Raw genomic sequence first — 24,210 nt, 5'->3', positions numbered from 1 at the left:
AATGGAAATTACTAGAAGTTCAAACTACATCCAACATTTTGTTTGTTCTTCTACCAGATCCTTTTTGCAAAAATAGTGAGTAAAATGAAAGACAAAGAATATAAGGAAATACAAATGAATTACTTTTTAAACCAGCATCATAATTATTTAGTCTGATAAATAAATAGTCTGATAAATAATTAAGTCTGCTTTTTATAACTTCTAAATTGCAACTTTGCATTAGTAATATGAAATGAGTAAATGTATATAAGTATACATTTATATTTATTGTAAGTATATAATACTGGTAAGTATATAATAGTTACAATCTGTCTTTGGTATGATTACAACTTTATTTGTAAAATCTTTTTTTCAAAGCATTGAATAAAAAGGAGAAATGATAGGAAATAATTTTTTTTGCCTCCATCAGAGTTGTATCTTTATTATCATTAAACTGATCTTTGTGCCTAATTCACAGAACACCGACATGTCGGACTGTATTTTGTGATTTGCATTAAATTACTATTTAACATTTGTTCTATTTACGTTTGGCAATCGCACATCCACCTCAACACCCGGTGCGTAAAACGGATAAATCTATTATTACTTAGTGGTTTTGCTCCACCACAGTCGTGCATTAGTAATGAAAGCCGAGCAACAGGACTGCTTCTTCCAGTGGTGGGTGAATGTAATGGCTTGCATAATGTTGTGGAGCCGCAGCCGTGCACAGACTGGGGCTGAGATGTTGTTTGCTTCATGGACGCCTGTGCAGCAGCAGCAGCAGCAGCTGATGATGAGCGGCCCTCAGCGGCTCCTGCGCTGCTGCTGATCCGCGGCACATGCTCAGTTATGTACACCGAGACAACTTTGAAGGCTTAGCTGTGGCTGCTGAGGTCATTGCACTGGGAAAAAAAACAAAAAAAAACAGAGTGACTCCCTCCACTACACCGCCTCCATTTTGAATAGCCATGTAATAGGGGATTCGCATAGTTTGTGTGTGTATCGCCCACTGCGCTGCATAGTGTCAACAAGCCACATCCAAACATCCTTCGACATGGACGACCTGTTCAGTCCGCGGAGGTGAGTGGATTAACGCAGCTTTTACATGTATAGTCCAGTTGCGACGGGTTAAACGTGTGTTTGGTGTTTTTGCAGCGTTACTTTGAGATCGGTTTGTATTAAATAGTCGGAGTGTCAGTGGTCACGAAGTTCATGTCTGGCTAACGAGCTAGCCAAATATCGTAACGTTACTGTCTCGTTAGCAGCTAGCAGCAGCAGCTCCTGCTGGAAAACGGGGTTTTTAGTCGCGTTAATGTCGATAACACTTATTTCTCCCCATGTTAATGTAAATAATGTCAGTAAAGCAGCTTGACCTTATGCATCCGATGTTACATTTGTATTTGACGTCTATTCACGCGTCGCTAAATGTAACGCTATGTTAAACTGTGCATGCTAACATTAATATTTATTATCGATTGCACACTTTGGTGAAGATTAACTACACGGGGCGGTCATCCAGCGACTGTCAGCCTGTTAGGATCCGAAGTAATTAGCACACACTGTTCTCGTAATGGTGACCGTAAAAATTAGCAGGTCGTGTATGATTGATTGACGGTGCTTTGCGGCGGCTGGCGTCGGATTTCATTCATGTAATATAAGGAAACATCGCAGGTCACAGCTGAGATTGGTTCACGGTGGTGGAGGGGCGGGAGGTTTGTCTTTCTGCTGCTGAAATCAGTGTGCAGAGGGAGGAAAGCTGCTCCGACAGCAGCAGCAGAGGAGTCACACACGTATTGATCATCCGCCTGTGTGCACAGTGTTAATTACACAGGCACTGACAGCCCATATATATATGAAACAGGCTGACTTTAAAACTGTGTCAACACAGCTCAATTAGCTTTTCGTTGATTTTCAACATGTGCAGAGGTCAAGACTTTGCAGATTTTTGATTCTAGTGATGTTTTATTTGTTGTTGTTTTATTTCAGGAGCCTGAACAACACGCAGGGCGAGATAAGAGTGGGGCCAAGTCATCAGGTAAAGTTATTTATGTTGTATTTGAATAAAATGTGTTATTTGGCATAACATATACATTTCCATATTGAGAAGTCAATTGTTTGGCTATAGAAATGTATTGGTCTCTAAATCTGTAGGCAGGTTATCATAAAGAAATACACTCCCCGTCCAAAAAAAAAAAAGTCACCACCTGGATTTAATGAAGCAGTCAGTTTCAGAAGGATCAAATTATTGGCATCAAGCAAAGAAAACATCTAAGGAGATTGATGAAACTACTAAAACTGGGTTAAGAACTGTCCAGTGGAAGAAGGTCATGTGGTCTGATGAGTCCAGATTTACTCTGTTCCAGAGTGATGAGTGCAGAGAGATGAAGTGAAGCACCCATCACGCCTAGTGCCTCTGTACAAGCCTGTGGGGGCAGTGCTATGATCTGGTTCAGCAACACTATGCCTCCAAAGAATGAGGTCAGCTGACTACCTGAATATACTGAATGACCAGGTTATTCCATCAATAGATTTTTTTTATTCCCTGATGTCACGAGCATATTCCATGATGACAATGGATTCAACAGGTTTCATCAACCCATTCATTACCCAAATTGTAAAAGAGTGGTTCAGGGAGCATGACACACATCATTTTCTCACATGGATTGACCACCACAGAGTCCAAAACTTAACCCTATTGAGAATCTTTGGGTGGCAGTGTGACTCTTTCATCCTTACAAGATCTTATACAATACAAGATCTTGGCAAAAGAATTAATGCAACTCTGAACAAGAATAAATGTTGTGACATCGCAGAAACATATTGAAACAATGCCACGGTTAATGTGTGCATGAAGGCAACGAAATATTAGTGTGTGACTTTTTTGGACGGGCAGTGTATAGTGTATAGTATTTGCTTTAGACTTGTGGTTTATTTAGCTCATAATAAAACTGGCCACACCTGTCTGTTCAGTGTGAGGCTGCTACTAACAATTAGTTTTATTGTAAATTTTAAATAAAAAAGTCACACCTGAATGTGGGATGGGTGTGTTGCAGTAAAAACACAGACCAGCAAAAAACATTTTTTCACCTATAAAGTGGGAGCCAACAACAATTACCCAATCAGAAAAACAGTTATCATGCTGTTGAGCTGAATCACCTTGAGTAAACACACCCATCTTCATGTTTCATTGTGTTAAACCAAAGGACACAGATATCACTTCACTGAAAAAGTAAGTAGTTTAGATAACAACACAAACATCTAACAGATGTTATCAATGGCAGTAGCCACGAACCCCAGAGTTGGTGATTCAGTTCCCGGTTCCTCTTGGCTACCAAAGCCCAAATATATTAAATATGTATTAAATATTTTTTGCAGCATTAAGTTAAAGTTACAGTGTGTTTCATATATTTCTGTGGGGAGGTGCTCTCAACACCTCCAGTAAAGTCAGATTCACAGAACATAACTAGCAGCAGAGCAAAGATATTCATCTAATGCTTTTTGAGTGAAGCTCGTCCTTCTGACCCGTCAGAGAACTGCCATAGATTTTGCTTGATTAATACGTTTTGCAGCTTCTTATTTATTGGATTTGATAATGATTAACAGTCGCAGCACTGTGCAGAGTGTGACGGAGCATCGCAGATGGTAGAAAAGCGTGGCAGGGCTGGGCAGAGCAGAGAGGATTGATTTTGAGTCTTATTCTAGCTACAAATTACCAAAAAGCAGCAACATCATTGATCCAATAAATACTTTCTCGCACACTGTAATAATAGAGCAGTTAAGTTTAAGTTGTTCATTAAATCACTCCTAAAAATAACATAACATAAAAAACATAAATGTTAGCAAAGTACACAGTCCCTAAGTGTTCTCTACCTCTTGTCTCACTGCAGGCCAAACTTCCAGAGCTGCAGCCTCGTCCTGCTCCTGCTTTACAAAGTCAGACGGAGAGTGAGGAGCTGATGTGGACGCCTGGGGTCAATGACTGTGACCTCCTCATGTACCTCCGAGCTGCAAGGTCAGTGTCTGCATTTTCTAGCTTAAATTATTGGTTCTTCAATTTCAAGTTCAAGATTATTGAAGAAGTATTGATCTGTGTACAAAGGAAATATTAGCCAAAAATGAAGAGAAACTCCATTAACACTGTTTCTGCTGGAGAATCCAGATCCTGTTGTTAAGAATTACAGAATCACTTCTTGAAATCAAACTAAAAATCTTACATGAAAAATGTAATAAATTTTAAAAATAATGTTTTGTTAATTTTTCAAGGAGCATGGCAGCATTTGCAGGAATGTGTGATGGTGGATCCACAGAGGATGGATGTTTAGCAGCCTCTCGTGATGATACCACACTCAACGCTCTCAATATGGTGAAGAGTTTGAATTTATATTCACTAGCTTAAAAGAACAATATTGGACTGAATATGTACAAACAATTGTGTTTTTCTTCCCCCATTCTAGCTACATGCAAGTCATTATGATGCAGCAAAAGCTCTTCAGCGTTTGGTTAAGAAGCCTCTGCCAAAGCTTATTGAGAAATGCTGGTCGGAGGATGATGTGGTGAGAAGCTGATTTTTTGTTTGTCTTAAATGTTTGTGCAGACAGATAAAATTATTGGGGATTAAAACTGATGGAAAGCTGTTTGTGTTTTAAATGTTTAATAGTAGTAAATTGAAGAAAAGTAGATCAGTTGGCTCACTTAGACAACTGTGATAGTAAAAGGGTTTCTAACCAGCTTAGTACTAGTATAATTATGTCAGACACATGTTTAATAGATGTTACTATATTCAGTACAATAAGATTAGCATTATGTATTGGAGCTTCTTGTTTCACAGTGTAATTATACCCACCTCTCTCTTTCCTTTTTCTCTTCAGAAACGTTTTATCAAAGGCCTCAGACAATATGGAAAGAATTTCTTCCGCATCCGTAAAGACTTTCTGCCCAGCAAAAAGACTGTAATTGTTTGATTTAGTGTATAGAACCAATTCAAATGCATGAGTCATGAAGTTTTCATCAGTAATATATCTTATATTGTTCCTAAAAGCCAATGTTTTTATTATCAGGGAGAGCTGATTACTTTCTATTACCACTGGAAGAAAACTCCTGAGGCTGCAGGAACAAGAGCTTATCGACAGCAACGACGACAGCCATCCTCCCGTAAGGCAAAGACTCGCTCTGTTGCACCACCTGTGAGCACCCCATCACGAAATTATTCGGGTGAGCACTTACTGTTCCTCAGAAATATGTTACTATTTAATTAATTAATTTTTGCCTCTATTCATGCAAAGGACATTTGTGGCAGTCATAAGATTAGACTTCATGTGTGCTGATCTTTTCTTTTGCAGTAGATGCAAGCTCTGCCAGCGAGGATGATCTTGATAGTGAAGACAGCGAACAGGACATTAAGAGCTGCAGCCACTGTGGTGCAACAAGTGAGTACAAGTTGTTCATTACTTTATGCAATACTAATGTTTGCGTAAATTGTTTAAACGTGAGAAACAAAAGCTTGAATTCCGGTGTGGAAAAGTCCTTTTATATTTTGTTAAACAATTTTTCTCTAACAGGGTCTAAGGATTGGCATCAAGGTGGAAGACACAATCCTTTGCTGTGCACGAGTTGTCGCACATATGAAAACAAACACGGATGTCTGCCGCCAGCTTCAAAATCTGCAGGCGCTCCATTCATGTTTAAACCTGTCAAAGAAGAGGAAGAGGTGAACAGCAAACATGGCATGAGGACACGGCGAAGCAGAGCACCTGTAAGCCTGAAGCCATCAGCACAGTCACACATTAGTATTTGTAATGAACAAGTAAACATTTGTGCAAATACATTATAAAATGCATTAAGAATAGGTTTTGCCTGTAAAATCTCTTTCTTGTGGTTTTTGCTTGATTTTTATTTTATCACATAATTTTTACAGCAGCTGTCGTCTTTAAGAAGTGGCCACCGGAGGCTTACAGGCTCCCCCACCAGTGAGGATCAGCGGTCCAATAACCAGCCCTCACCTAGTGGAGTGACTTCTAATTCTCTGAGATCATCTTCCATGGACAATAAGAGTGACACCAGTAAGAGGGCAAACAAGGTGAACATAGTCATTTGACTCTTGCATGTGTGTCCTGTTGTCATTGCTTGGTGTTAGAAATAAAGAGGTTTTACAGTATAGCTGCGTTTCCATTATGCTGCTCCACAGACAGTCCAACTGGGCTGATCTCAGCTGTCTCATAACAGCCTGACAAATACTTAATTATGGGGCGTATAGTTTTGTGATATGTAAACAGGTTTGTGTGCTGGAGTCTCTTTCCAGAAATGCATTCACTCTTATGAAACAGCACTTTATGAACAGTAAACACAACCTTTTTTTTCTTTTTCTTCTTGGACCAGTTGCAGACTTCCAGTCAGGACAGTTGCAGATATATTTTGTGGTGCTGTAAACACCTTGGAGAGACATGCAAATTCACAGGAATGTTGCTGTCTATTGCAAAGCAATATAAACTTGTTATTTCACTTGGGCCAGGCAATAACCTTTCACCAGAAGAATTCACCACATGCACTGATGGAAGTTTAGTTCATCCCAACCCTAAATGTAACTTCTGCAGCCATTGATGCATGTTCATTATCACTCATTTATTTATTTGCGTTATCTCCTCGTCATCTTCTGTCAATTAATGTGCCCACTGTGTAAATATGCTCTGTCCAAATATGTGTCCACAGAAGATAAAAGAGGAGGTAACATCACCAAAGACAACAAAACGTTTAAGGGAGAGTCCAGCTCAGGAGCCTGACGAGCCTGAAAAAGTTACACCTAAAAGGCCAAAGACACAGGTGAGAGGAAACGCCTCATCTCACATATTATTGCAGTGACAATGTCTCTAAGGCTGCTGTTTATAAGATTTCGTGCAGCGGGGGTGGTAATGTATAGTAAAATCCGCTATAGTAAAATCAGCGGTAAAGTTTGAGAGCATATTGAATTAATTTATTCTGTATAACATTACTTGAGCACAGAGCACAAGAACACAAGTTTTGTTTGATCTTCCAGGATCCACAGGGCTCCCGGTCAGAGGCTGAGGCAGAGGAGGAGAGCTCTTCAGAAAGCCGCAGTGCTCAGGATGATGGCAGCAGTGACACCAAAGATATTGATCAGGATAACCGCAGCTCCTCTCCCAGCATTCCCAGCCCCCAGCCGGGCAACGAGAGTGACTCTGACTCATCTGCCCAGCCGAACGGCATCCCGTCAGAGCCCGTGGCCTCTGCTGCCGTGTTGGCTGATGCACCAGTCCTGCAGACCCTCCCCTCTCAGGTTCCCCCCATCACTCCTCAGTCACCGCAGACCATCCCCACTGCTGATCCTGGTCACAGCCCCTCTCCTCCTTCTCCAGACCCCCCTCAGCCAGCCGCTGGTCATTCACCAAACATCCGCCCACAGCCTGCCTCCCACTCTCTTTCTGGTCCATCTCCTCTACCACTGGGTCAGGACTCTCCTCATTCTCCAGCTTTCCAGGTCCCACCTGCTCTCAGCTCTGCACATGGTTTGTCACCTCAAGCTCCTCCCCGACTCCCACCCTTCTTTAGGGAGTCACAGCTCCCCCAGCCTCCTCTGTCTGGCCCACAAATCAAGCCTCCTCCCACAACCCCAATTCCACCTTCACACAAACAGCTACCACACCAGTCTCCTACACCTTTCCCCCAGATGCCCTCCAATCTCCCCCCTCCACCTGCTCTAAAGCCCCTCAATTCTCTGCCCAACCAGCATCCTCCAGGTGCACCACCTCCCCCTCTTCAGCTCATGCCACAGCCAATGCAGTCGCTTCCAAACCAACTTCCAGTGATCTCTCAGGTGCAAACCCACCCTGGAAAGAGCATGACTTCTTCTCATCCATCTTCTGCAGCCTCACACCCTCTCACCTCTGTAGCATCTTCTGCTATTGGCCCTGTGCCCAGCCTGCAGCCGTCGTTCCCACCTCTTTCTCTGAGACCCACTCCGAACAGCATGGCAGGGGTATCACACATTCAGATTAAAGAGGAGCCACTGGATGAGATAGAAGAGGCTGTGAGCCCCCCGCCTCCACCTCGGAGCCCTTCGCCAGAACCCACCATTGTTAACATGGCAAGCCATGCCAGCCAGTCTGCACGGTATGACCGATTCTTGTTCAGTTTGAAAGGTATTGACATTCCCAAGTACTGCAGTGAAAGCAGCGCTACATTGTTTGAGCACAGGCCACGCTTCCTAGCTTAGTCTTCTTTTATAAGTATTTTTATAAAGTAGTTAGTTATAAGTATTAAATCTAAAAGTAAATTTAAAGGACTATTCCACAATTATGGTTACACTCACTAAAAAGCAAGCAGCACGACTGTCCTAACCAACTGAGCATTAATTGAAATCACTCACTTTCACATATCCACTTGTTTTTATGTGAAAACCACAGTTAACCAATCTAAAGTCTGTTTAATTTGTCAGGTGGACTGTAAAACAGCTTATGTGCGGGAAAGAGCTCGGAAAGTTCCCATGGCTTGGAGATTATTTTAGTGTTTGCCTTTGATTTAATTTCCAAATTGTTGGTTTACATAACATGTTTAAATTGTGGACTTATTAAATAGTTCTGTTACTGTTTGTTGTTGCCACACAGACTGTGTTGTAAAGCTGCCTTGAAGCCCAGATTTCAGCCATAAACCTTGTGACTGTCAGAAGTGATAGAATTTATGTAGTGGAGGTTTAATGTGGTGGTTTAAGTGACACCAAAGAAAGATCAAGGGCACATAGTAAATTACATCTTGTGCTGTATTAGGTACAATATATGTGTACTGCTAAAAGCTCCCCAGTCCTTTCTGACGTTTTGATTTTGTGTGAATGAAGTTTGAGTAATAATGCACATCTGTTCTTACCTTCAGGTTTATCAAACATTTGGATCGTGGTTACAACTCTTGTGCTAGAACAGACTTGTTCTTCACTCCGCTTTCATCCTCTAAACTGGCCAAGAAAAGGGAGGAGGCCGTGGAAAAGTCTAGGAGAGAGGCAGAGCTCAGTGCTCGCCAAGAACGCGAAAGGGAGAAGGACAGAGACCGAGAGAGGGAGGCAGACAGAAACTCTGTGAGTGCAAAATTTATTTAATTTGTTTTTCAATTATCAACTCAGTTACACAAACCATGCATGGGTTATCTCTCACACTGCTTTTGCTTACAGAGAGCCTCCAGCTCCTCCCATGACAGTCGTATGAGTGAGGGCCCGATGACAGCTCAGAGCCATGGGCGCTCCTCCTTTGAGCAGCCACCTACCACTGTAGCTGCAGTGCCCCCCTACATTGGCCCAGATACACCAGCTCTGCGCACCCTGAGTGAATATGCTCGACCACATGTCATGTCCCCTACCAACCGCAATCATCCTTTTTACGTGTCACTGAGCCCTGGGGACCCCTTGCTAGCCTACCACATGCCGGGCCTGTACAGTGCTGAACCCAGCCTGAGAGAGCGTGAGCTGAGGAACCTCAGGGAGAGAGAGCTCCGTGAGAGGATGAAGCCTGGCTTTGAGGTCAAGCCTCCAGACCTGGAAACCCTACACCCCTCAGCCAACCCCATGGAGCACTTTGCCAGACACGGCGCACTGGCTCTTCCCCACATTCCTGGGCCGCCCCACCCCTTCGCAACTTTCCATCCGGGGCTGAACCATCTGGAGCGGGAAAGGATGGCGCTGGCAGGACCTCCGCTCCGCCCAGAGCTGAGCTACGCCGAGCGACTCACTGCCGAGCGGCTTCACGTAGAGAGGATGGCCTCTGTGGCGACTGACCCTGCTGCAAGGCTGCAGATGCTGAATGTGACTCCGCATCATCACCAGCACTCTCACATTCACTCTCACCTCCACCTGCACCAACAGGACCCCCTCGGTCAGGGTAAGTTTGGACGTCTTGACTACATGGATTTTAAGTTCACTGGTCAGTAGTAATACTGTAAATGTGGTAGTGGAAAGTTCAGTTGTATTTACTGTAGATCTTATTTTTTCATAAAGGTTCTAGTCCACATCCTTTAGTGGACCCTCTGGCAGCAGGACCACGTTTGGCTCGATTCCCCTTCCCTGGTGGCCCAATCCCCAACCCTTTACTCAGTGATCTTCCTCATGATCCTGAGATGCTGCGCCACCCATTATTTGGTTTGTAATCTTAAATCTTTAATTACAGCCCACAGTTTGAATCTTGTTAGTATCAAGCTTTTCTAATTGTTTTTTTTTTTTTTTTTTTGCTGTTAATGTACCTCCCACAGGAGCTGCATATCCACGAGAGTTGCAGGGCCCAATTCCTCAGATGTCGGCCGCTCACCAGCTCCAAGCCATGCATGCTCAGTCTGCAGAGCTGCAGAGGATGGCTATGGAGCAGCAGTGGCTGCATGGACATCACCTGCATGGAGGCCCCCTACCAAGTCAGGAAGATTATTACAGGTGAGCTGTTTGAATGTCGGAAAAGCTTGTTTTTTGAGGGTATTATCTAGAACTAGGGTCAGAACATGCCAGGATATTCTCAGTCATCCAGTTATCACAAAGCTGCTGGTTGGTGACAGCAGGACTTGATTATTGAAGATGTTTCACCTTTTTTTTTTTAAAAAGGCTTCTTCAGATCTGAAGTAATTTTTTCCCTCGGATTGCTTAAGTGCCAGGGGGGAGGAGGCTTAAATTTCACTCAACTACACACAGAACACAGACATGTTACTGTCTAATGTGTAAAACCAGCATTTTCAACAACACTGTTGTATACAGGCACATGTACTGGAAAATTAAGCAAGTCAGCATAGAGCTTAAAATCATGTCATTATTATTTTACCCAGGAAATTTATTCTTTACACTTTAAAGGCTTACTCTTTTTATTATGGTTGTTCCCTTTAGGGGTCGCCAAGGTGGATCATTCTTTGTTTATGATCTCCATATCTGATTTGGCACTGGTTCTATGCCGGATGCCCAACCCTTGCCATTTATCCAGGTTTCTAAATGGCAATAAGAGAGCTCTTGTAACACACTGCTGTAGCACACTTGCAGCCTCAGTGTCTTTGAGGCTGCACAAGCTTTGGACTCAGGAATACTAATGTAACTCTGGAATTTACATTAGTATTTCTGAGTGATTATTGGTTGTTGTTTGGTTAGGAGCCAAACTGGCTGACTCATACTACAAACTGTGTGACAACCAGCTGCACAATAAGTTTACTAATTTTTTGCTTCTGTTTCTTGAAGCCGGCTGAAGAAAGAAGGTGACAAGCCATCTTGAGTGCCAGGTGGTGCATGCCCTGAGACCCTACACTTACATCTAATAGAATACTGTGTACTTTTGAGACTGTAAGAGAATGTGTGTGTGTCACCTTTTTGTTTTAATATATTTTAGAAAATACTTTGTGGAACTTTATGTGCATTCCTTGTTCAGCACTTACTGGGACTTTCAAACTCCGTCTGAGGTCTTCATATCACTTAAGACTTTATACTAGATATGTGAGATGTAAAGTGACATATATTCTCTAACAAACTGTAAAACAGTTTCTTATGCAGTGATATAAATTTGCTCAAAGCTCTTATAAAGGGTATGAAAACCGACAGACTTTGGTGTTAAGTTTAAATATCCCTATAATGATTTCTAAATGATTTCCTTGTACAGAATGACATTTAAATCAGTGTTTGAATGATTGTAACAACCAAGCTCAGTCTTTTGTTTTCCCTTAACTAGAGTAGCAAGTTGCATTGTGGTGTTTTAGACTCTGAAAGTACAGTAGAGGTTGGTTATACTCTAAAAATCAGCTAAATATTTCTCTAAATCCTAAAGTTTTATATATCAAGATATCTTTTCACAATATAACCGAAGCTTTTATCTGCTAATTTTTGAGACTGTGAATATTACATGTTCACAGTATTCTATATGAATGAATACTAATGATATAGCAGTAGATGTGAACACTTGACCCTTGATTCAGCACGGTAGCAGTAAATAATAAGCTAAAAGCATTATATAGTATTATAAAGTGATAGAATTGTTAATTGGATCATGATCTGTCAAAGTTTTATAAAAACAGCACATTTTACATCATTTTGAATAACAGAATTGGATAGAAACTACATCTTTGGCATTTTAATTAAACTATATAAGAACTGCCTCTAAATTCAATATTTATGTCATATAATACAAAAGTGTATCAAATTGTATCCATTGCATATTTATTTCAATAAATATTTCTGCAATTCCACTTTATTTTCTTTGCATTTGCCATTTTTCTGTGAAAAAAATGATATAGACCAAGAGGACAGTCACATATTTATGGTTTTATTGGATCAAAGTAGTTATTACAACATCTGTAACACACGGAAAATCAAATGTTTGTGGCACTAACAACGGATAATTTAGCATTTAACATATCATAATGGAAATGTTATTTATTGAGTCATCAATAGTCAAAGTTAATAAGAGAAAATCCTATTGCTTGAAATCCTGCACTTAAAAACTATGGTTCCTAACCTGAGGATCTGGGCTGATACAGTCAGGGGTCCTAATAAGAATTTAAGGGGTTGTGAGTTTTTTCAGAGTGTGCATCAAAAACTAACTTGTTTCAGACCTTTCTATAAACCTTTTCCTTACTCTTTAGCACTTATACTGTAAATAAGTTTACTTCTTCAGGTCAAATTATTCAAATGAAACTGAAAAATCTGAACTGCTCACAACTCTGGAGCTTATCGTTAAGGATTAAAAGCAAACACTGTTTTGTATTTAAGAGGACAAACCAAAAAAAAAAAAAAATTCTAACCAACATAACTCAGTAAAATTCACAACTTGACTTTCATTCAGAAGTTCACCCTCAAGTGACATCCTCATATAACCACCATTAAATTAAAAAAACAAAGCACTAGTTTTGTTAGTATTGTCAATGAGCCTTCTGTTGTCAACAGTAACTGTTGCACTGGGTGACATGTTCCTCACTGCTGTTTATCATGAGTCAATCATACACAAATACACCATCTCCGTAGTTGAAAATAGTCCCAAATAAATACACTTTACACATGTTTGACTGTGTAAACAGCTGGTTTTAAAATATGAATGTCTTCAGTAGGAATGAATAAGCTACATTGAGAAATGAACTAATGCAAGGTTGGTGTTTGTCTTTTGAAAGGATTTGTACACAGTAAACAAAATGTAAAATATCACAAGGCTTATGATTTAAACATAAGTTTAACGTACCTTGTATAGAGATTCGACAGATAGGTAGACTAAACAGACATACACTGCATATGTTTTTATGAATGGACCTAGTTGGAAATGTTTGGAATTGACATCTCTTATGTGAACAATACATATCAGATATCTTGAAGAGGATTCTTCTTCACATACTGCCGCAGGAACTGGATGGCTGATAGAGCACTCATGTTTGCTAGCAGAGCTGAACAAGATTTCAGTCAAAAGGTTACTTGATAAAAGTGGTTGTCAGACTTATTTGCTTCTCTTTGTCTTCAGTAACTAACATTTTATTTCAGTTTTGAGAAAAAATCCACTCATAGGACAGTTGTCATCAGATTTTAACACACAGAGTTGTGTAAAATAAAAGACTTTTCTTTTGAGGCTCTCTTGCAAATGCATTGAAAATGCATTTTAAGCACCTTGAACATTGTATTTCTGACATATTTGCTGAATAACGACAATGTAACTGCAGAATACCAATATAAGCTACCAGCTAGAGTTTCGTACCTGCTTTCCAGGCATCAGCAGCCTCTGGATCAGATGATCTCAGCACCCAGGAGGCAAAGGCAATGCAGACCAAACACATATCTGATTGCTTCAGTGTAGAGAAGATGCCCTCTTGTTCTGTATAAGACAAACAAGGACAAAAAGTAGATTTGACTCTAGCTTTACTTTAAATGTGTATTTCTTTCTTTCATCCAGAGATTAGATGCTTACTTGTTTTGTGTATAGTTTCCCAAATCCTCTGCTGCACTACTTGCTCTTCAAACAGCTGAGTAGGAGTTGTTGAGACTCTTCCCTCAGCGACCGTAGTGACTGGTGGATCCTTTCTCTTCTTGAATGTCGTATCAGCCTCAACTGGAAACACCCAAGCACCAGACCTTCTGCACCAGACGCTACCTTTGTCATGAAAGCAAATCTTTCTGATTGACAGCAACCTTTTCCAACTGTCACCGGCCTGGGCGAAACAATGAGACACTACTCTGATTGGAGAGAAGTCATCCTCCTCACGCTCATTCAAAAAAACATAATCTGGTTTTGGGAATGTTAGTTCTCGAACGGTAGGAAGACAGCAAGAAAAGATTGGGATGGGTTGTGGCTCACTGCAATGGGAATCACGCAGGGAAGAGAATGGTGTTTCACCCCTTAGTGTACAAAGAGTGCAGTCAAACACAGGAGCTACTGGGATGTCCTGGGGATCATAGACAGTGACACACCTGGAGTCACTGTTTGCTTCATCTTCTGTGAAAAAGTATTCAAACACTTCTGGGATGGATATTTGGTAATGTTTATCCATGGATAGAACAGGGGCTGGTATTGGTGTTTCCAGGCTATCACTTGCTTTCAAACCCATGTTTTCCGACTGACTGCGGCAGAGAAAAAGACTGTGCTCATCATTTCCAAACCAGGATTGGAAGGTTAAGTCCTCTGTGTTGAGAGCTTGTACATTGTGCACAGTTTTACTTTTTGTTATCTGCTTCGACCATGAACATTTTGTTGAAGCAGATAAGTCCTCATTCTCAACACACTGTCCCACAGAGTCCTCTGAAGGCACAGGTGTCTCCTTTCCCTCAGAGCACAACTCCTCGGATGGTTGGTTTTTGTCTTGGGGATCAGGACTGGCGTTCCTACTAGTGCCAATAAACTGCCAGTACTCCTCTTCGAAATCAGAGGTGGAAAACTCACAGCTTGAGCATTCTGGCTTGGATTCGTCAGGCTGTGTAAAGTAGTCTGAATCAGCAGTGTCTGATGTATCGATCAGACCTCCATCAGACATATTATACTCTACAGTGTCAACCAGAAAGCTAGGATTTGTTGGACAACCGTGTACATTTGGTGTAACGGTTTCTTCTGTTTCCCTAAGAGGTGTGCTTCTGCCCTTCCTAAGATGCAAAATGTCATTTATCGTCAGTTTTTCCATTTCATCCCAAAAGGCAGAAATAGCATACACAGGTCGAGTGCGGCCTGCAGCTTCTGCATATGTTTCAGAGCTGTTGGCCACAGAGCAAGGTGTTAGAGTTAAATCAGGAGCAGGGAGAGGACTAAGCTGATACCCTGAAGAGCTACCAGATGCTGAAAGATGCATTTCTTGTTTCTGGAGTCTGAGTGTGTCTGAAGGCGTGCAGAGCTCCTTGCTGTGTGTGTCGTTATCACATGTGGAGTTGTCATCTGGCATTTTGTTGGCTCTTAGGCCAGCAGATGGAAATGTCAGAGTAGGTTTAGAGCCGGTGCTTTCATAACCATCACAGTCGGTGGCTGACGCATCGCAGGAGAGAGTGCTATCATAAAAATGTGTTTCTCTGTTCTGCGTATGTTCAGGATTTATTTGATGGCTCATGGTCAGAAAGAACGGTTCATTTTCTGTGGGATGGTCGTCAAGATGATCTAAAGGTTCCCCCACCGATTCAGCAGCAGACAAATAGCTTTCAGAGTCATAACTGTGAATGGAGAAAAACTCAACACCATCTTCAAGTTCATCTGATTCTGCACTCTCTGCCTGTGAAGGGTCTTTGAGGGTAAATATCTCCTGGGAAATGAGAGCTGAGCCGCCTGGTTCATGTTTGGTTCTGGCCATCACTGGCTGAGTGATATGTTCCTTCAGGAAATTAGAGATGACCAGTTTTTCTGACGCTGTTTCTTCTTTACAAGACATTTGGGATGAATTAGGATTTATGTCCACACTTGGAGCCCCACCTGAGTTTTTAACCAAGGTTTGCTTTAGCTGACTGAAGTCCCTCATGTCCCTTCTTTCCTCAGATACATTTCTATCTTTTATTTCCAAACAGAGTTCAACACATGTCTCCTGCTTTGAGCTCTGCATGCTCTTACAAGTTTTTTTTTGTCTTTTGTGCTGCTTTTTTTTTACAGACGAAGCAGGTACCCACTGTCGTGCAGGACTGTCGTTCACTGTCACAAACCAGCGCTCCTTCTCCGCTCTTGAATTGACACTGCTCACATCCTCTCTCGCAGCTCCTTCTGTAGCATGTGGCTCATTCACATTTAGTTGTGTTTGCTTGAGAAAAGATGAATCAGGATCATTAATGGAAGTATCCAGAATTGTTTGCAGACCTTCATCATCTTTTTCCAGTTCATTTGATGCCCCTGCACTCTGAGCATGTAATAGTTCAGCTTGTGATTTGTTTGTATCATTGTCCATTGGCTCTCTGCCCTCTACAGTCTTTACATGCATCTCCTCTGTGTTGAGGGTATTTCCTGCAGGGTAAACAGGACATCCAAAGTTTGCTTGTGTGACACTCTCTTCTTTAGGTTTCGCTGTAACATCATCTTGTTCTCCTCTTCTACCACTCTTGTTCACCTGCGTTAGCAACGTTTTATAGCTCTCTCCTTCGATGCTGCATCTTACAGCATTGCTTTCAGGACACTGTTGTGTCTCCCACTGATCTGTGCTGAAGACTGGACTGGAGTTTTCCGAATCCTCTGAATCACTGAGGCTCAAGTTGTCAAAGTAGGCGATTGAAGGCTTCAGGAGACTGCACTCCTCACTGTCCTCGTAAAAGCTTGTCCAATCACACTCTGCAATGTGTATGCTGTGATCTAAATCGTCCATTTTGCTGCCTCACGTGCTCTTCAATCTGAAAAAAAGGTTATTGAAGGTTACATGTTTAGATGTTTATGTTTATATTTTAGAGCACATGCTCTTGTCTGAAGCTTAATGTTGTTTACCCATCTGTTACGAAGAAAATAGGAAACTGGCGTGCTGCTCTTGTAGTAGTTCAAAGTTTGTGAAAGTGAATCCACAGCAACACCAGAGCACCTTGGTCACAAGGTCATAACAGACCCCAAAATACTTCACTGCTCTTAGAAAACAGGTCATGTGACCTGATATGAAACATTCAGATGTCCAATGTCAGTATACAGTACAACTTAACAAACTCACTGCAGGTTTTGGTAAACAGAGTGAAATAACTAAAATGGTAGTAAGTAATATAAACATTAAAAATTATCTTATTGCTCTCTACAAAGCCTTCAAAGATCTTATATTTCTAAAACAAAAAACTCAAAATGTACCACTTCCGGAAATTAGTGTGAATGCGATTCTGAATTAAAGAAAGAACTACCTGTTGCAGAGGGACAAAGTGTCCAGTTTGAAGGTGTCATAACTTTCTCCGTGCAGGGACATTTCAGCTCTGATGTCTGCTTGTCCTTGCATGTCAGGGGCCTTGCACTCAGCTGTTATAAATAGTGTCCAGTCACATGTAGCTGCTGGTGAAAACGTCGTTCCCCTACATTACCAGAGGTTTTGACATTTCAGTACCCTAAAATACAAGCCCACTTACATTTATCAGAGGTAAGATTAACAATGGTTTAAATACACATTTTGTCCAATAATCGATATTTTATACTGGAAATAGTCTATTTATTTATTACTAAATTAGAACTCTTACACATATAGTGCTTATTATTTAACAGATGTTTCATCCTTGTTTTAATTTGAATTTCTTTCAAAATAAGTGGTTTTACCACAAAACCTGCTCTAAATACAATCCCAGAGTACTTTCAGCCTCAGTCTTCCATCCTGCACAAAAGCACATTTTAGCATTTCCTTCACACAGAAACACAAACAGAAAGTTAGTACAGTCGGTGCTTCAAAATACACTGGCTTTACTTTGCTGCAAATCTGATGACGTTCACTGTTGTTTAAATTGACTTAACTTATTAACTTTAAATTTACTATAAACAAAAAGAAAAAAAAAAGAAAAACACTAACAAAAATGTCTCAAACCTGAAAATCTGAGCATTAAGACTTGCATTGGTATATTTTCTCTTGGTATAAAGAAATAATGTAATACAGTGTTGTATTACCAAGTGACATTAAGTGTTAAAATTTCTGGTCTGGCTGTTAACAAGCAAAGGAATCAGCATCAACAAGCAAAGGAAATTAAAAAGTAATAGGAAGAATAACAAGGCACGCTGTCTAATATTAGAAATAGGAATCACAAGACCTTCCCAAATTATTTAAGTTGATCTTTAAACAATATCTAGTTTAAGGTAACTAGTGTCATTCATACAGAAAACTGCAGTATGAGAGTTTATATAACTGCACAGAGGAAAATTATGACTAAGTAAAGGTGCTTTATTTCTGCAAACATTACATACGTACTCAGAACATTCTTTATGGCACTGAAACTGGAATATGTACATCATTACAAAAACAATACATTATTTGTAAAAAACAATATGTACATGTATTCAGCTTATACTTTTATGAACAGCAGCAAACATGAAGCAAACAGGAATTTTCATGGAATGATCTCTGCCATTAATCTGGTTAACTTCAGGTTGCTCCACATCCACTAAAGATGGAAATTATTTCTTATAGCCTTAGTGCTGTCAAGATATAAAACTATATGAAATAAAACATCATGTAGCAAATAAAACTTGGTTAACTAGCCTTGGTTTAGAATTGTGCACAGTAAAGGCCACTGGATATTATTCAAATACCCAATTATTCATCACGCTATGATTAAACATTTCACAGCTGCATTTAAAGCTCAGAATGGCACAGTAATCTTATGGCATACAGAAAGAGCCATTTTCTTCAGACAACATTTGGCAAAGTTAATAGTAGTCAGGTAATGCTCACAATGTGCATCAGTTACACAACAAAACAATCTCAGTCACATTTGATGTTAAAATTATTTTCAGTTATTTCCTTTAAAAATGAGCTGATGATCTCAGAGAAAGTGCAATATGATTCAAATATGTTTTGAGAGAAACGTTGGTTGGAGTTAAAATGTACTTCATGAAACAATAGGTTTTGTAGTGTCACAGAACTTCATATGATATAAAATGTGATTTTTGCTTTTGAAAGTGACCTCTGCCACGACCAAGTGCATCTGCTGGGGAATGTAATAAATGATGCATGCAACTGCAATGCATTGTTTGTTGTACATGTAAAATACATTCACCTCGGTTGAGCTAACAAAAATAATAAATACACACCCAACAATAAAAACACAAATTCAACCATTCACTGAATCAATCAAGCGTCCCTATAGTGCTTCCAGCAACTCTCCCTTCTGGTGTCCCAGTCCACCAGAGGAACCTGAAAGCTATTAGACATAAATTTTACTCTGTTGGCCTGTTTCAAATCTGTAAAATTTTGTTCACCGTGAGACAATGCAAATATAATATATAATATCACATATCATAAAAAAACATCTTAGTTGGTAAAAACAACAAAAAAAAAGGCTTCTGTTAAACTGATTATAAAATCACTTGCTGGATTCACAGACATTAATGAAACCTACACATTTTTGAAAATATGCTTTTCTTTCTTGCAGAGATGAATGGAGCCGTTTCCACTTATTCTAGTCTTTGTGCTAAGCTAACTGGCTGGTGGCTCGAGCTCCATAGTGCACAGATATGACAATAACAATGATCACACTTCCCTAAATGTTGAACTATACCTTTAGCGGACAGGTTCACATATTTATGAAATCCATTACTTATGTTTTACAAGTCCACTAACCATGCTTGTCAAACAGCAGTAATTTAACAGTGTTTACACTGAATGGTGTGTGACAACAGCGCTACGTAAGTGGGTATAAAATAATGTGATGTTCTAAACTCAAGAGAGACATACTGAAAACTGCTTATTTTCAAAGAAAAAAATAATTTAACGTAAACAAATGAAACACTGTCAATAAGATGGTAATAACAGTGACTGGGTACTTTTTTCCCCCCATTATAATAATCTCACTACATATAGAAAAATGAAATCCCAAATGACAAAAATGTTCCACTAGTTGTTACCGTTACATTTGGCCACCTATACAACCAGTCAGCTGGTCTTTGCTCACACTTCTGTGCTTAAACATAATGTGTAAATGAAACATCATTCCTGAGCCTTCTCTCCTACCTGCACCAGCACTCCCACCCCTTCTCCTACACATTATGGACTTGGGTAGTGGATGTGGTGGGTATGGCAGCACTGTTTACTGCTGATGATGCAGAAGGCCGCTCCCTTCTCACATATCTTGGCTTCCGGACTTAAAAAGACAAGAACAAAACACAAAAACTATAATCATCTGTGACAAAAACAAGAGAAGACAAGTACTGAAATTGCACATAGGATATCTGAACTGAGTTTTAAGACATTTTTGTTTCCTTCAAAAACAGCTTTCATGGCCAATATCACATTTTGTGTGAACACAATTCCACAACAGCCCTAAAAAATGCAACACACCTAGCCAACATTGCTAAATACTCCTGAGTAATGTTTTGACGGCTATGTATTGCTCACTAGCTTCACATCATACTATAACCTGTTCAGCAAGGTGACTGATATAGTTTACACAGAGTGTTGTCATCTTACCTGACGAGGAAGGGATCATAACAGCCTGCATGGGAAAATTAAAAAAAAAAAAAATCAAAACTGTTCCTTTGAGAAACAAACATTCAAGCAATGATTTATTTTACTATAAAATCAACTTACCGTCTCACTTGGTTGGAATATAAAGGCTGTAAAAGTACACAAAAAGATGTTAGAGTTGCATTTATTGGAGAGAAATGATAACACTGTGTTTCCTATGGCTCAGCAGGCGCTTCTTACTTGAGGTCTGACAAAACCTTGCTTATATAATGAAGCAATGCAGTGCTTACCCTTGTTGCGCCGGTAGAAGATGCTCGGGAGTCGGTTGGAGCGTTTGAGGTAGAAAAATGAGGCAACAGACAAGATCAGGAACAGGCTTATCAACAGTGTTCCCAGAAGAAGAGAGGCTGCCACGCCTGGCCCTCCTGCTCAAAAATGTAGCACAAAACAGGAAACAGTAAATAAGGAACATTACAAGTATCTTATTGGCTGTTGCAGACATGTACTCTGTGTGGGTGTGTATTTGTTAAATATTTATGTCTTTATCTGACATTTTAAAGTTATTACAACGAATCAGGACTATATATACACAGAATAATAAAATCAGTAATCAGTACAGAATGGCTGTGGATATGATACCTTACCAATTTTAGGAATGACAGTAGTTACAGTTGTATGATTTTTCTTCTCTATTGTGTAGTCTAAAAAACACATACAAAGAGCAGATGACAAAAGGTCCAATGTAACATTAATATTTTTTTATGAATTTAAAAACAGACACAAACTTACTGTAGGTGCAGACTGTTGTGTTCTCTAAATCCACAGCTGCTGAGTCACAGAAGATGCAAATTGTCCTGTTTTCAAGGACACGTAAGAAGCATCCTGACGAATACAAAAGAATAGATTTCGTATTATTTGCCAGTTTGTTATACTTTTTTTCTGCAATAGAGAAATTAAAATTTACTAATTATTTTTTCACTCAAAAATCATTAATATTATACTGCATACATGTACTGCCAAAGTACAGCAGTACTTTCGGTACAGTACAGCGAGGCATACAGTACTTGTGCATCACTCATAATTTTATTATGTTTTTTCTTTTTATTTGTCATTGTTATTTAACGTATCTGCTTTATTTACATTTAGGCAGATGCTTTATCTAAAGGGACTTACAAGTGAGGTACATGGTACAAGGCAAAGGCAGGGTAAGTGTAAGGGAGTCTTGTTTAAGGAAAATTAATAATGGCAGACAACTGCCAGATGAAACTAAAGCTTCAGGTGAGATTTTAACAGTTTCAAACACAGAACAAGATGATAAGGAAAAAATGCAGCCGTATCACTGAGATGGGAGACCGGATAGACTATTTTGAAAATAAATCTAGGCAAAACAACCTCTACATTTTCAAATAATAGAGAAACGGTTAATAAAGCAACAGGGGGAGTCATACATTCTGGCCCCAACAACACTGTTCAGTGAGAATAGTATATATTCATCATATAAACATATTACAGACAAATGGACTCAGGTGTTTGGAATTATGAGCTTGACAGACTTGAACTCTTATATTTATATAAATGGTAGCCTATAAAATCGTGTGAAATTTGAAATAAAGACTTTTGAAAATAGAACAGGCATACTGAGATAGTATCTCTCTTTCTTGAAAACAAAAGGATGAAATTGATGTCAAAAGCATCTTGAAGTTGTCAGACGACATACACTGGGGCTTAATGGATTTAGGTTTACACAGTAGATTGTGTTATGATGGTGAACCAAAATCTTTTTAATGGTCGATCTATATACTGACATTACCTGGTTCACAGTGAGTGTCGTTTGAACATGAATTGTTCACTCTCTGTTTCTCAGCGCAGCACTCGAGTGAGTTCTGGAGTAAGGCCTGTAAACAAAGCGGCGTTCACAGATAAACAAAACAAGTAGCCTGAACAAAGCAGACACTTTGGCTGAGTAACATCCATCTTGTACCTTAGTTACAGGTGTCTCTGGTCTGATAAGAATCACAGTGGCAGCCAAGACCAAAAGGAAGGACAGAGCCATTTTCAAACCCTTAAAAATCAGACAGACATGAATTAGAAAAGTATCATCAGAATGATCAAATACAACAATTCTTTTTAATAATTGATTGGTTGAAAACAGAACAGAAATGCTTCATACACCTTCATTACAACGGTATCCAGAATAATTTGAATAAGCTTCAGTAAATTTTTTGGTCTTTTTGTCTGGTGTTTCTTGTCATCACAAAGTGTATTAACTATGGCTGGGTATGATTTTTTCGCAAACATTAAAAATGTGTAGAACTGAGGACTGTCAAGTATGAAAGACTGACATCAAATACCTGGTCAGATTCACAGGGTTGATTATTTTTCACATTATCAGATATGTAGTGATTTAAAAAATATTAATTTGCATTTTTTATAGGCAATGTCCTTTTTTAATTTACTTAGTGTGTTTATAAAATTTGCTTAAATTGAATTAAAATTGCCCAAATTATGCTTAACGTTTGCCAAAGTAAAGTATCAACTGCAATGACACAAGCATTGAAACATTTCAAACAATATCAAAGCCCATTCATAATTTTTAGGTTTTTTTTTTTTTTTTAGTCCTTTTCTTTATTTATATTTAATATTTAAAGTCTATTCTAACTTTGCCTCTTATAAACATAAAGATTACTCTAACTGGCTGTTAAAAACACATCACCGTCTAACTGGAGTTAGACATTTGGCCAGTTAACATTTTTGATGTGGTCTAGGTTCATTTATTAACAAGATTGTTAATTATTGATTATTCTTCATATTATTTATGCCAGTTAGTGGATTTACTCTTTATGTTAAGATTTAATTTCAGAAATAGTGGAAAATATCACAGTCAAAACAAAAATTACAATCATCATTTAAATTATGTTTGCTTGAAAAACTGACTGAATAGTTCTCAGTATTTTGTTTATTTGTCGATCAGTTGATAGATTAATGGACAAATTGTTTCAGCTGTTGAGTTTTCCGCTTTAAAATCAAACTCTAAAAATGAGTCACCCAGAATCACAAAATATTTACGAGGGGCCAGTTTTCAACTAAACACATTTGAAGTAGCTACTGTTCTGTTTCCTCTCTGAGACGTTCGTGTTCATATTAAGTCTTGACTTTAGGGTTAAACATTAAGTAACACCTCATAAAACAGCATGAAAGGTGGAAACAGGACTCAACCTAGGTGTTTAGCTAGCTAGCACCTGTCACCGGGAGGAAGTTAGACCGTGATTGTGCTAGCAGCCAGAGCTAAAATAACGATGTTCGTTCATGAAGAAGATCCTCTGTGTGAATTTGTTTTACTTAAGCATTAGTGGTGTTTACACTATGTTTACAGCCACAGACAGAGCACCTGCACGTTAGTGCATTTAGGAAAACGAAAAGTTAACTCACAAGCCAAACACCGGGATTTAGCCTGGCCAAAGTCCTGGTTGTGGTTTAATCCGTTTCGGGTCTGGTCCGCCGCAGAAGGATCAGCAGACAAACACTTGTGTTCGTGGTCAGGTTTGTCATCAACGCTGCTCCTCAGCACCAGTTCACCACAGCTGAGCCCACAGAGCGGAGCTCGCTGCTACTGCTTTCACTTAGCGTCCACACGTCCGGCCAGGACTTTCACAATAAAACCACGTCCTCTATATGAAAACGTCAATAAAAGCCAAGAGTGAATTATAATTCTGG

The 24,210-nt window shown here is 39.6% G+C and overlaps 3 protein-coding genes across 5 annotated transcripts; 1 reads left to right on the top strand and 2 right to left on the bottom strand.

Moving 5' to 3' along the window:
- The first annotated feature begins 750 nt into the window (after window positions 1–750).
- rereb (arginine-glutamic acid dipeptide (RE) repeats b) lies at window positions 751–12,182 on the top strand. 2 transcript variants are annotated; one of them, XM_026348225.1, is made up of 17 exons: window positions 751–1,059; window positions 1,966–2,014; window positions 3,867–3,991; window positions 4,243–4,342; window positions 4,434–4,532; window positions 4,848–4,928; window positions 5,037–5,190; window positions 5,319–5,405; window positions 5,538–5,731; window positions 5,897–6,055; window positions 6,685–6,795; window positions 7,010–8,103; window positions 8,860–9,058; window positions 9,152–9,854; window positions 9,971–10,111; window positions 10,222–10,396; window positions 11,180–12,182. In XM_026348225.1, exons 1-17 carry the CDS (start codon window positions 1,034–1,036, stop codon window positions 11,211–11,213), a joined length of 3,531 nt encoding a protein of 1,176 aa, XP_026204010.1. In that variant the 5' UTR covers window positions 751–1,033; the 3' UTR covers window positions 11,214–12,182. The 2 variants fall into 2 exon arrangements, with proteins under 2 accessions (XP_026204010.1, XP_026204009.1); XM_026348224.1 differs by having other exon boundaries at window positions 752–1,059; window positions 5,894–6,055.
- A 59-nt stretch (window positions 12,183–12,241) lies between these two features.
- On the bottom strand, window positions 12,242–20,128 carry si:ch211-157b11.14 (uncharacterized protein LOC799552 homolog). 2 transcript variants are annotated; one of them, XM_026349067.1, is made up of 4 exons: window positions 20,044–20,128; window positions 13,878–16,753; window positions 13,668–13,784; window positions 12,242–13,362 (listed from the first exon to the last, which is right to left on the bottom strand). In XM_026349067.1, exons 2-4 carry the CDS (start codon window positions 16,726–16,728, stop codon window positions 13,280–13,282), a joined length of 3,051 nt encoding a protein of 1,016 aa, XP_026204852.1. In that variant the 5' UTR covers window positions 16,729–16,753; window positions 20,044–20,128; the 3' UTR covers window positions 12,242–13,279. The 2 variants fall into 2 exon arrangements, with proteins under 2 accessions (XP_026204852.1, XP_026204851.1); XM_026349066.1 differs by lacking the exon at window positions 20,044–20,128 and adding an exon at window positions 17,240–17,403.
- c5h1orf159 (chromosome 5 C1orf159 homolog) lies at window positions 18,235–24,141 on the bottom strand. Its single transcript, XM_026349069.1, has 9 exons — window positions 23,926–24,141; window positions 22,478–22,558; window positions 22,307–22,391; window positions 21,286–21,378; window positions 21,141–21,197; window positions 20,787–20,921; window positions 20,620–20,645; window positions 20,500–20,524; window positions 18,235–20,173 (listed from the first exon to the last, which is right to left on the bottom strand). Exons 2-9 carry the CDS (start codon window positions 22,547–22,549, stop codon window positions 20,070–20,072), a joined length of 597 nt encoding a protein of 198 aa, XP_026204854.1. The 5' UTR covers window positions 22,550–22,558; window positions 23,926–24,141; the 3' UTR covers window positions 18,235–20,069.
- Window positions 24,142–24,210: the final 69 nt, after the last annotated feature.

The sequence above is a fragment of the Anabas testudineus genome, chromosome 5 (assembly GCF_900324465.2).
Source record: "Anabas testudineus chromosome 5, fAnaTes1.2, whole genome shotgun sequence".
Taxonomy (NCBI): domain Eukaryota; kingdom Metazoa; phylum Chordata; class Actinopteri; order Anabantiformes; family Anabantidae; genus Anabas; species Anabas testudineus.
This window is presented reverse-complemented; position numbering and strand designations above follow the sequence as displayed.

What these genes read in the sequence shown, in the direction of transcription:
- rereb (XM_026348224.1), top strand. Translation starts at nt 1,034, where the DNA reads ATGGACGACCTGTTCAGTCCGCGGAG. An exon ending in CCAGTAAGAGGGCAAACAAG is followed by an intron (nt 6,056 to 6,684) that starts GTGAACATAGTC and finishes ATGTGTCCACAG; the next exon opens with AAGATAAAAGAGGAGGTAAC. An exon ending in AGTCAGGAAGATTATTACAG is followed by an intron (nt 10,397 to 11,179) that starts GTGAGCTGTTTG and finishes TGTTTCTTGAAG; the next exon opens with CCGGCTGAAGAAAGAAGGTG.
- si:ch211-157b11.14 (XM_026349067.1), bottom strand. Translation starts at nt 16,728, where the DNA reads ATGGACGATTTAGATCACAGCATACACATTGCAGAGTGTGATTGGACA. An exon ending in GGAAACTATACACAAAACAA is followed by an intron (nt 13,785 to 13,877) that starts GTAAGCATCTAA and finishes TGTCTTATACAG; the next exon opens with AACAAGAGGGCATCTTCTCT. An exon ending in TGCTGATGCCTGGAAAGCAG is followed by an intron (nt 13,363 to 13,667) that starts GTACGAAACTCT and finishes AATCTTGTTCAG; the next exon opens with CTCTGCTAGCAAACATGAGT.
- c5h1orf159 (XM_026349069.1), bottom strand. Translation starts at nt 22,549, where the DNA reads ATGGCTCTGTCCTTCCTTTTGGTCTTGGCTGCCACTGTGATTCTTATC. An exon ending in CACAACAGTCTGCACCTACA is followed by an intron (nt 21,198 to 21,285) that starts GTAAGTTTGTGT and finishes TGTGTTTTTTAG; the next exon opens with ACTACACAATAGAGAAGAAA. An exon ending in TATGATCCCTTCCTCGTCAG is followed by an intron (nt 20,174 to 20,499) that starts GTAAGATGACAA and finishes TGTCTTTTTAAG; the next exon opens with TCCGGAAGCCAAGATATGTG.